At 44.1% G+C, this 12,284-nt stretch overlaps 1 protein-coding gene across 5 annotated transcripts in view; it reads right to left on the bottom strand.

Moving 5' to 3' along the window:
* ATXN3 (ataxin 3) overlaps positions 1–1,569 on the bottom strand; it is a 37,518-nt gene extending 35,949 nt beyond the window's left edge. For 2 of the 5 annotated variants that reach the window (XM_025271791.3, XR_006547165.2), the window contains exon 1: positions 1,492–1,569. In XM_025271791.3, the coding sequence (XP_025127576.1) occupies positions 1,492–1,554 (63 nt within the window). In that variant the 5' untranslated portion in view covers positions 1,555–1,569. Of the gene's footprint in view, positions 1–1,052; positions 1,293–1,315; positions 1,437–1,491 lie in introns of those variants that run through there. The other 3 variants (XM_006071232.4, XR_006547166.2, XM_044933393.2) reach the window with 2 other exon arrangements.
* Between the last annotated feature and the right edge of the window lie 10,715 nt (positions 1,570–12,284).

Here is a 12,284-nt window from a genome sequence, read left to right as displayed (position 1 = left end):
GCATGGTCCTCAAAAAGTGATGTGGAAAAATGTAAAGTTTTCAATGTGAAACATCTGGTCCTACACCAAAGCTTCTGAAATTAGTCATAAAAATATGTCCACTCAATGTTCTTTTCATCCAATCTCCTTAGCCAAGCAACTAAATTTCTCTTGTCCAGGATTCATATATGTCAGCCAACTGAAAAGATTAGTGATAACCAAACACTGAGTTCTTCCTCATCCACCAAAAATAAAAAAAAAACTTTCTGAAATGTTTTCTGTAACAATTTGTTTGAATTTATACTGCACTTCCTTTGTCTCTGATTGCTTTGATTGCTCTGTGTGTGCATTTTAAAATGGATATATAAGTATTTAACAGAACAAAACCCCTTTGCTCCTACTAAATAACAGCCTCAGCAGCAACTCATTCCAAACATGAAACTATTATGAAATAAGATATGTGTTTAAGCCGACCTGAAGAAGGTTTCATTCACACTCAAATGAAATGGTAATTGTATGCGAAAAAAGACGAGTTTATCCACATGCCACAAACATTAATCTTCAAGTGCATAGTCATGGAAGAATCAAAGCACAATGGGCTAGGCAGACAACAACAACATTATTCCTGCCCATCCTTAATACCTAACAAGAAAGCTGGCCTCCTGATCCGGCAAGATGCCACTACCGAAAGAAACGAAACCCAAACACCTCGTAACAGAAACTCTTGTGACGACTTCCCAGTGCAGAGGCGCACCGGGTTCCCTACTTCACTTCGCTGAAGTGTCACGCCCTCCATGGGACGAGCCAAGGTCCCTGCCTCAAGAGGCTTACAGACCCAGTGCAGGACAAGGATCTAAGGGTATGGGAGATTCCAATATAGAACTGAGAAGCCCAGAGAAGGAAAAGTTAATTCTTCCAAGGACTAGGACTGGCAGACTGGGGTGGAGTTGGGAAGGATAGAGGGACATGTCCAAGAGGTGACTAGCTAGGATGTGGGGAGACGGAGAGAGGGGGACAGAAGAAATATCACGGAAAGTGGAGGGGAGGCGCAGAAGCCATCCCTTCTCTCGTACCCGGAGGCGCCCCCGGCCCGGCCCTTATCCCCTCCCGGCTTCCTGAACATCCCGGGACCGGGTCTCCTCCGGATCCTCGGGCACGGGCCTTGGGGTGCAATGGGGACAGCGGTGAAGCTCCCCTCGCGGGGAAGCTCCTCCCGCCCGGCGAGATCTGGATGGGGGCCTCTCGGGCCCCACCCAGCTCCCCGGGAGGCGGCGTTTCCGCGCCCCACGCCCGCCACCGCGCCGTGGACAGCTCCCCACCGAACGTGGACACTCACTTTTTCGTGGAAGATGGACTCCATGTTTATTTGTCTGGAGCCAACGGCCCCCGCGCCGAACCACCCCCCTCCAGCTCCGCCCCCGGCCCCACCCCTCCGCCCCCGCCCCGCCCCACCGCGGTCTGCCCTGCCCACGTGCCTCACGTAGACCAATAATCCCGGAGAATGCGACTCACGTGGAGCGACGAGGCGTGAACGCTGGGGCGGTAAATGAGGGGCACGTGACCTTCGTAGCGCATCCTAGCATCCCTGGGTTAGCCCCTCAAGCTGGGGAGTGCTGCAGCGCCTCCTGCCGTATGGAGGATCATCTCCCCTTCCCACTCATTGTGATGGATTCTTAAGCTTCTAGGGATTTGTTTTGAATAAGGATCACTGAGGTTCTATGTTCTTTTTGTTTTCTACTTTTACTTTGTATTATCTTTTTATCATATTTGCTTACGGTAATTTAGTATCTTTCTCCTCCCCCACAGAAATTTTCATTGCATCTCTCAACACTGACCACGTGTGTGAAAATGAGAGTTATTATTTACATAGGACTTAGTGGCAGGTGGGCACTCCTGAAGTGCTTTGCATATGTTAAGAAATTTAACACAGCAAACTTTGATGTAGGCATTATTATCCCTATTTTACACACGGGGAAAGTGAGTCATGACGGTAGTACAGCACAACTAGAAAGTCCAGACACCTTGTTACTAGTTTTAAGTGTTCTGGCCCTGAAGTGGAAGCATAAATTGAGGGAGGTGAAAAGCCTAGTATAGTGGTGGAGGAAGCTGAAAGAGCAGGATAAGCGCAGGTCTTGTGTCCTGAAACCAGGTTAAGGAAGGTGTGCTCTTTTTTTTCTTTTAATCTTCTCCTTGGCACCACAGGCATGTAGGACCTTAGTTCCCAGGTGAGGGATTGAACCCAAGTCCCTTACATTGGAAGCATGGAGTCTTAACCAGTAGACCACCAAGGAAACCCTAGGAAGGTGTGCTTTTTACAGGCAATGGGGAGCTATAAAAAGATTTTACAAGGAGGTGAGACAGACTCAGATTTGTGTTTTAGAGTGATCAGTTTGGTGCAAGCAGAGACCCATTACTGTCAGAGGAATCCTGGGAGAGATGACAGTGTTTGGACTAGCATCATAACTTAGTGATGGAGAGAGACCATTTTGAGAGATAATTAGCAAGTGAGACTGAAAATATGAAAGTGTCCCACTCTTTGTGACCCAAAAACTGTAGCCTGTCGGGCTCCTCTGTCCATGGAATCCTGCAGGCAAGAATATTGGCGTGGGTAGCCATTCCCTTCTCCAGGAGATCTTCTAGACCCAGGACTTGAACCCCATGTCTCCAGTATTGTAGGCAAATTCTTTACCATCTAAGCCACCAAGTAGGGAGACTCAACCAAACTTGGTGAGAGAGTGGGGAATGAGAGGGAGAGAAGTGTTAGGGTCAGACTTCTGGGTTTCTGCCCTAGGTAGCCACTGTAGCCGGAAGGATATTCACTGAGGTGGGGAATAATTGGGAGGAGAAGCTTTGGGGAGGAGAAAAAGACAAAGAATTTATGCTTTGCAGATATTGGTTGAATGTGAAATATCTATGAGATATTCAATGTTGAGGTGGATGGGTGGATAGATAGATATGTTGTTTGGCTGTGGAATGGGGAGTTGTTGGCAAAAAAAAAAAAGGGAACTGAAACCACAGAAGTGAATATAATCATCTTGGGGAAAGGAAGAAACTGGGAAGAGGATCTAGCAGAGCCCTGAGGGTAGAGAAGGAATAGCTAAGGAGGGAGGAGAGCAGGAGGGTGTAATGTTATGGAGGACCTGCAAAGGAAATGTTTCAAAGAGCAGTTAGTGTTTGCCGTCCAGAAGTCCAGCAGCATAGGGACTTACAAGAGCCCACTAAATTGTGTTGCTACAGAGACCATTGGTGACCTTGGTGAGTCCATGTCCAAGGGGCAGTGGGAGGGAAGGAAATGAAACTGCCTGTGAGGACCAGGTGCTCAAGTGAAGAATTTGGTTATCATTTGTCTAGTGTCTCTGCATGTACAGTCCACAGTCTTGTATTGGAAATAGTGTTCTTAAGAAATTGTAGCCTAACTGGGGAAACAAATCATGGTCTCAGGAAGTGAAGAATAGGCAAACCAGTTTTTGGTTTTTTTGAAAAAAACTATGTGTCTGTGTAGAGAAACATGTTTTGTTTTAATTTTTTCATGTACATGCATTACAGAACTCTGGAAGAATATACAGAAAACTCAGAGGTTACATGTTTGGTGGGAAGGGGTCTAGGCAAATGGTGGTAAGAGTGGAATGGAGACTTTTTACTGTATACAATTTGGGTCTTGATTTTTTAAAATATTTGTTTACTTGACTGTACCTGGTCTTGGTTGTGGCCTGTGGGATCTAATTCCCGCACCAGGGATCAAACCTGGGCCCCCTGCATTAGGAGCACAGAGTCTTACCCAATGGACCACTAGGGAAGTTTCTAGTCTTGATTTTTGAGTTAGTTAATGCATTACTAATTCAGAAAAATATGTGGTTGTGTTCATTTCCTATTTTGTAGCAAATTACCACAAACTTGGTGACTTAAAACAAAAATTTATTCTCATTGTCCTTGTGGCCAGAAATCTGAACCCAAGGTGTCAGCAGGGCCCTGCTCTTTCTGAAGCCTCTAGTGGCAAGTTCTTTCTTGCTTCCTTCAGCGTCTGGTAGCTCCTGGTGTTCCTTAGCTTGTGGCAACCTAACTCCAATTTCTGCCTCTGTCTTTACATGGCCTTCTTCTTTCTGTGTCTCTCTGTGACCTCTCCTCTTATAAAACACCAGTCATTGAATTTAGGTTCCACTCTAATCCAAGGTAATTTCGAGTTGATATCCTTAACTAAATATATTGGCAAAGACTCTATTTCCAAATAATGTGTTTGGTTCTGATGAATTTGAATTTTGGAGGATCATGATGCAACTCTACCGTAATTAATTGCTTGTGTGTGTGCTCAGTCCTTTCAGTCATGTCTGACTCTGTGACCCTATGGACTGTAGCCCGCCAGGCTGCTCTGTCCATGGGATTCTCCATGGACTCTCTTGCTGGATTCTCCAGCAAGAATACTGGAGTGGGTTGCCATGCCCTCCTCCAGAGGATCTTCCCAACCCAGGGATCAAACCCACATCCCTTATGTCTCCTGCATTGGGAGGAGGTTTCTTTACCACTAGCACCACCTGGGAAGCCAGATTAATTCCTTACTGGGATGTATTAATAAACTTTCCCAAATGACTGTGCTGCTGCTGCTGCTGCTAAGTCGCTTCAGTCGTGTCCGACTCTGTGTGACCCCATAGACGGCAGCCCACCAGGCTCCCCTGTCCTTGGGATTCTCCAGGCAAGAACACTGGAGTGGGTTGCCATTTCCTTCTCCAATCCATGAGAGTGAAAATTGAAAGTAAAGTTGCTCAGTCGTGTCCGACTCTCAGCGACCCCATGGACTGCAGCCTACCAGGCTCCTCTGACCATGGGATTTTCCAGGCAAGAGTACTGGAGTGGGGTGCCATTGCCTTCTCCGAAATGACTGTATAGATTTGTTCAAATCCTTAGCATGTAGAACAGTACCTGGCAATATTTAGTAATGTTGAATTACTAATAATTATTTCATTAGGCTTTCCCTACATATTGAGCATGTGATTAATAGCAAGCAGCATAAAATGAAAAGATCAGTGCCTGGAAGTCAGAATCCAACTTGTGGGTTTGGCTTTCCACTGAAGCCATGTGTGATTTGGGTATTAGATTTGTTGCATTTCCTATCTGATAACTCCACTCGATATCCCAAATTTGACCTTCATAAGATAACTCAGATTGTTCATCAAAACTGAGAGTCCACACTCTCCAGGAAGTGTTCCCTCCTCTTCAACTAATGTAGAAGTCCCTGTCCCTGTTCTGAGCTATTGTGTGTGTCTGTATCATATCTGGTACCTTTTATACAGTATCATAATAGTTGGTTTGACCATATGTTTTCACTAATATCCTGTAAATGGCGGGTGCATTGCATGCTCAGTTGCTTAGTTATGTCTGACTCTTTGCAACACTATGGCCTGTAGCCTACCAGGCTCCTCTGTCCATGGGATTCTCCAGGCAAGAATACTGGAGTGGGTTGCCATTTCTTTCTCCAGGGGATCTTCCTCACCCAGGGATTGAACCCACATCTCCTGCATCTCCTTGCATTGGCAGGAGGATTCTTTACCATTGAACCACCTGAGAAGCCCATAAATGGCAAGGATCCATGTCTTATTTGACTTTATGTACCTTGTGGTCAATGTCTTTCAGATGAACTAATGAAGCTAGTATCTGAAAATCATTCCTGATTCTTTCCCCTCCCCATTTTTCCATGTCACCATTTGTTCCAATCAGTCCTCAAATGCTGTGTGTTTATGTCTCTTTCCTGTCTTCATTGCTACTGCTTTGCCCTTAGTCTCTTCTGTAGTGCAGTCCCAGGATCTCTGAATCGGTCTTCTAATTCCAGTTTTAATATGTTAACTCATAGTGCTGTCAGTGATCTTTCAAGAATGCAAACCTCACCAGTATTTCTCTTAACAAATGGAATGTGAATATGTTTCAGGCACTGGAACTATAATCATGAAAGAGACAGTCACTTTCACAAAAGCTTATATTGGGAGGAATCTCTACATACATAATTACACAAAGTTACTGTATTTGAAATCTTTCAATGGCTTCCTGTTGCTGGTTTAAAAAGTTCTTTATGATCCAGACCAAACACCTGTCTGGTTTTATCTCCCAGAATTCCCTCTGCTCCAGTCACACCAGCTTCCCTTGACTTCTGGAAATCCTCTGAGGAAAAGTCCTTTGTGCCATCACTGTATCTGGCACCTGCCTACTTTAAAACTCTCATTACAACATACTGGGCTAATTTATATGCTACTGAACTATCATCTTTTGAAGGTCAGAGGGGTCTTACTCTTTATATCAGGGTTGGTGCAAAGTAGTGAATAAAAAGCATTTTGGGGGGCACAAAGTATTAACAAGAGTTCAGTAGGAAGAGGGAGAGGTTACTGAGTTAAATCAAGAAAGAGTTCCTGGAGACATAGGAGATGGAACAGATGTACTTCCAGGAAACCTCTGTCACCTTGGATAGCTCAACTTTTCTCTAAATCTACTTCATTGAAATCATGTTAACAAGTGAGATTGCACAAGGATAGATCTTCTTGAGCACTGACTCTTTTAAACTGGCCTATATTTTGAAGCTGGAATCAAGATTGCTGGGAGAAATATCAATAACCCCAGATATGCAGATGACACCACCCTTATGGCAGAAAGTGAAGATGAACTCAAAAGCCTCTTGATGAAAGTGAAAGTGGAGAGTGAAAAAGTGGGCTTAAAGCTCAACATTCAGAAAACGAAGATCATGGCATCTGGTCCCACCACTTCATGGGAAATAGATGGGGAAACAGTGGAAACAGTGTCAGACTTTATTTTTCTGGGCTCCAAAATCACTACAGATGGTGACTGCAGCCATGAAATTAAAAGACGCTTACTCCTTGGAAGGAAAGTTATGACCAACCTAGATAGCATATTCAAAAGCAGAGACATTACTTTGCCAACAAAGGTCCGTCTAGTCAAGGCTATGGTTTTTCCTGTGGTCATGTATGGATGTGACAGTTGGACTGTGAAGAAGGCTGAGCGCCGAAGAATTGATGCTTTTGAACTGTGGTGTTGGAGAAGACTCTTTAGAGTCCTTTGGACTGCAAGGAGATCCAACCAGTCCATTCTGAAGGAGATCAGCCCTGAGATTTCTTTGGAAGGAATGATGCTAAAGCTGAAACTCCAGTACTTTGGCCACCTCATGTGAAGAGTTGACTCATTGGAAAAGACTCTGATGCTGGGAGGGATTGGGGGCAGGAGGAGAAGGGGACAACAGAGAATGAGATGGCTGGATGGCATCACTGACTCGATGGACGTGAGTCTGAGTGAACTCCGGGAGTTGGTGAGGGACAGGGAGGCCTGGCGTGCTGCGATTCATGGGGTCACAAAGAGTCGGACACAACTGAGTGACTGTTCTGATCTGATATTTTGTTCCCTCAACCAAATAGTTTAACAGAATTTTTAATATGTGACATTTTAAAATGTATGTATCAGCATAAATTTCCTGAGTTCTGAAAAGAATGTGACGAGACTATCATTTCATTGTAATTTCACTTCCCTTAAATCCAGTCTTACCAAAAACAAAATTTGCTTTCCAAAAAGAGGTAGTTGAATATAACAGATGACGTGTGTGTGTACAGAGAAGCCATAAACACAGTCATGACTACGAACATACTGTACCCATTTCCTCATGCCCATACATAATCCTTTTCTCCAGCTCCTTCCTGGAGCCCACTCACTCCCTGGCAGCCGCTGACTTGCTTTGTTATTCTAGATTAGTCTGCAGTTTCTAACATTATGTACAAATGTGTGCTTTTGGTCAGCTTTTCATTCAGAAATTCATCTATATTGTATCAATAGACCATTCCTTTTTATTGCAGAATAGTATTCCATTAATACAATTTATCCCTTTGTTGATGGGCATGTGGGTTCTCGGTGATTTTTGGCTTTTACAAATTGAGCTGCTATGAACATTCGTGTAGACATCTTTGTGTGGATATATGCTTTCTTTTGGCATGTATGCATTTCTTCTGGGTAAATACCTTAGAAAAGAATGGCTGGATCAGATGGTAGGTGTATGTTTATCTTGAAACTGCTCCACTGTTTTCTTTTTCTTTTTGCTCCACTGTTTTCTAAAGTGGTACAACTCCTAGCAGTTACGTTTTCCATTTCTGCCAGCAGTGTGAGTTCCAGTTGCTCCACACCCTTGCAAACACTTGATAAGATCAGTCTCCTTAATTCTAACCATTCTAATAGATGTGCAGTGATTTCTTGCTGAGGTTTTCATTCGTATTTCCCTAATGACTTCTGATTTTGAGCATCTTTTCACATGCATATCTGCCATTCTCATATTCCTTTTTCAGTGAAGTACCTGTTAAAAATCTTTTGCTTTTTAAAAATTTGGTTATCTTATTATTATGAGTTCTTTACATATTCTAGATATAAGTTCTTTGTTGTGTATGTTTTGCAAATAGTTGTTCCTAATCTGTGGCTGCATTTTCACTGTCTTGTGTTTTCAACTGAAGGATAATTACTTTGCAGTATTGCATCAGTTTCTACTAAACATCAACATGAATCAGCCATAGGTTTACCCATGTCCCCTCCCACCTGAACATCACTTCCACACCTCTCTAGGTTGTTATTGAGCCCAGGTTTGAGTTCCCTGAGTGCCGGGAGCCGACATATTGCATATTGAGTGCATATTGCATATTGAGTGCAGCACTTTCCACAGCATCATCTTTCAGGATCTGGAATAGCTCAACTGGAATTCTATCACTGCCGGGAGCCAGCGTGAGGAATTCCGCCCATGACAAAGGTCATGAGGAAGGAGGCTCGGCATACGCAAAGGCGGGATCGAGCCTCAGGAGTCCCCCTGGAAATTCTCGAGCATCTACCCCCCAAACCAGAGTCTGCCTACTTTCTGCTTTGTGCTTTCACCTACACCTCTGACTTTACAGGGGGCTATCTCCCACTACCTCTCTCTGAAAAAAGAGTTAGCTTACAGCTCCAGTTAATAATTCCTGGGTGTGACAGTGTTTAACCTACAAACTCCTTTGGAAATCCTCTAGCCTGCCTGAATAGGTTTTTCCGGCCACATGTGATTGTTCAGAGCCTCCCAACTGTGAGAGACAGGAGATGTTCTAAACTGTCTAAACACAGATTCCTTTGAGTAGTTAAAAGATTGATTAGAAATTGTATTGGTGAAGGGTTTTTCACTTATTGAGCCAATGTTTGCTGCTAAGTCTCCATACTCTGTACCTACTGTGTCCTTGGCAGTGTATTGATTGATATAATGGGTGTATAGAAATGTAAGTAGTAGCCTCAATGTTTGTAACGTTGGACCCTTGAGTTAATTCTTTTCTTGATTGAGCCCACCTCACCTTTGCCCTATAGGAATGCAGCTTTGTCCAATGCTTTTTTGGAGGCTGGTGCCTGATTTTGGAATAATCACCTTTAGAGAAATATAAGTTTCTTAAAATGTTAACAGGCCTCCTGGCCAGAAGATGATGTAATTCACCTGAACTTTTGCATATGATAAGTTTGAAAGCCTGGCTTCGATTAGGACCAGGAACTGCTGTCCTTGCATGACTCCACCCCTTCCCCCATTATCCTCTATGCACAACTTAAGGTATAAAAACTACTTTGGAAAATAAAGTGCGGGCCTTGTTCACTGAAACTTGGTCTCCCCATGTCGCTCTCTCTTTCAAATTCTGGCTGAGTCTCCATCTGGAGCGCGGAACCCACCATGCTTGCTAATTATGCCTGGGCTTCTAAGATCCGACCGGGGAGGCCTCAGTGTCTCCTCTCCTTCGGGAGAACGGAAGGACGCCTGCGGCCTATGTAAGTGGTGCAAACTTCTTGTCTTGAAGTTTTATTGGTCTCCCGCGTAAACCAAGCTACTCAGCCTCTTTTCTCCACTGAATTTTCCTACTGAGCTCTCCTCATTCTATTACTCTTTATATCTTTGATGAATAAATAATTAAATAGGTCGCCGACGCCGTCCCCGCTTCGAATACCCTGGATCAGCCGGGGCTGGACCCCGGCACCTGAGTCATACCGCAAATTCCCATTGGCTATCTATTTTACATAAGGCTAAGAACAAAGCTAGTGGAGGTGATGGAATTCCAGTTGAGCTCTTTCAAATCCTGAAAGATGATGCTGTGGAAGTGCTGCACTCAATATGCCAGCAAATTTGGAAAACTCAGCAGTGGCCACAGGACTGGAAAAGGTCAGTTTTCATTCCAATCCCAAAGAAAGGCAATGCCAAAGAATGCTCAAACTACCGCACAATTGCACTCATCTTACACGCTAGTAAAGTAATGCTCAAAATTCTCCAAGCTAGGCTTCAGCAATACGTGAACCGTGAACTTCCAGATGTTCAAGCTGGTTTTAGAAAAGGCAGAGGAACCAGAGACCAAATTGTCAACATCCACTGAATCATTGAAAAAGCAAGAATTCCAGAAAAACATCTATTTCTGCTTTATTGACTATGCCAAAGCCTTTGACTGTGTGGATCACAATAAACTGTGGAAAATGCTGAAAGAGATGGGAATACCAGACCACCTGACCTGTCTCTTAAGAAATTTGTATGCAGGTCAGGAAGCAACAGTTAGAACTGGACATGGAACAACAGACTGGTTCCAAATAGGAAAAGGAGTATGTCAAGGCTGTATATTGTCACCTTGCTTATTTAACTTATACGCAGAGTACATCATGAGAAACGCTGGGCTAGAAGAAGCACAAGCTGGAATCAAGATTGCCAGGAGCAATATAACCTCAGATATGCAGATGACACCACCCTTATGGCAGAAAGTGAAGAGGAACTCAAAAGCATCTTGATGATAGTGAAAGAGGAGAGTGAAAAAGTTGGCTTAAAGCTCTGAATGTTGATTCAGAAAACGAAGATCATGGCATCTGGTCCCATCACTTCATGGGAAATAGATGGGGAAACAGTGGAAACAGTGTCCGACTTTTTTTGGGCTCCAAAATCACTGCAGATGGTGACTGCAGCCATGAAGTTAAAAGACGCTTACTCCTTGGAAGAAAAGTTATGACCAACCTAGATAGCATATTGAAAAGCAGAGACATTATTTTGCCAACAAAGGTCTGTCTAGTCAAGGCTATGGTTTTTCCAGTGGTCATATATGGATGTGAGAATTGGACTGTGAAGAAAGCTGAGTGCTGAAGAATTGATGCTTTTGAACTGTGGTGTTGGAGGAGACTCTTGAGGGTCCTTTGGACTGCAAGGAGATCCAACCAGTCCATACTGAAGGAGATCAGCCCTGGGATTTCTTTGGAAGGAATGATGCTAAAGCTGAAACTCCAGTACTTTGGCCACCTCATGTGAAGAGATGACTCATTGGAAAAGACTCTGATGCTGGGAGGGATTGGGGGCAGGAGGAGAAGGGGACGACAGAGAATGAGATGACTGGGTGGCATCACTGACTCGATGGACGTGATTCTGAGTGAACTCCGGGAGTTGGTGATGGACAGGGAGGCCTGGGGTGCTGCGCTTCATGGGCTCGCAGTCGGACACGACTGAGCACCTGAACTGAATGAATGTTTCCATGTTACTATCTCCATACCTCCCAGCCTTTCCTTCTCCCTTTAAGTGTCTTTTAAAAAAAATTTTGCCACATTGCATGGTATGGGGGGGGGTCCTAGTTCCCTGACTAGGGATTGAACCCGTGTCTCCTGCATTGGAATCACAGAATCTTGTCAGGCAAGTGTATGCTCCTTGGTTCTGTCTCGTCACACCAAAGATTTGGAGTGACAGACCTTAAAGCTCTTGGTGTGTCACAGCTATTGGGTCTTGGACAGACCGTTATAGCTCTTAGACAAATCAGTGTCACATACAGCTCCATGCTACAGCTCTATTTTATTTAGAAAATAGCAAGAGAGTCCATCCTCGAGGTGCAAGGGCATGCTGACCCAAAGACGCAAAGAGAAGAGAGTGGGGGAGTGCACCAGAGCGTGGGAGAGTGAGCGAGTGAGCACGCTTTGCCTCCTCTTTTTATGTTTTTTTCCTCCCCCTGGGCCTGCCTTACGTAAATTGGGCTAGCCAGGAGTGCTGTTTGTTCTACCTGAGGTCCTCACTCAGGTCCTAGGACCTTCCTTTGTTCTATTTTTTGCAGGCTTTTCCCTTCCTTGTCTTTTAGCCACCGCTATTTTGGACTCCTGTTTCCTATTCTACCTACCTAACAATCTTAACTACTGAACCCCCAGGAAAGTCCCTGAATAGTGTCTTTTAAAGAGCAAAAGTTTTTAATTTTGATAAAGTATGTCTTGGTTTTAAAAACTGGCACATGCTTTATATGTTATATTTAAGAATCTTTGCTAACCCCAAG

The sequence above is a fragment of the Bubalus bubalis genome, chromosome 20, assembly GCF_019923935.1.
Source record: "Bubalus bubalis isolate 160015118507 breed Murrah chromosome 20, NDDB_SH_1, whole genome shotgun sequence".
Taxonomy (NCBI): Eukaryota; Metazoa; Chordata; class Mammalia; order Artiodactyla; family Bovidae; genus Bubalus; species Bubalus bubalis.
This window is presented reverse-complemented; position numbering and strand designations above follow the sequence as displayed.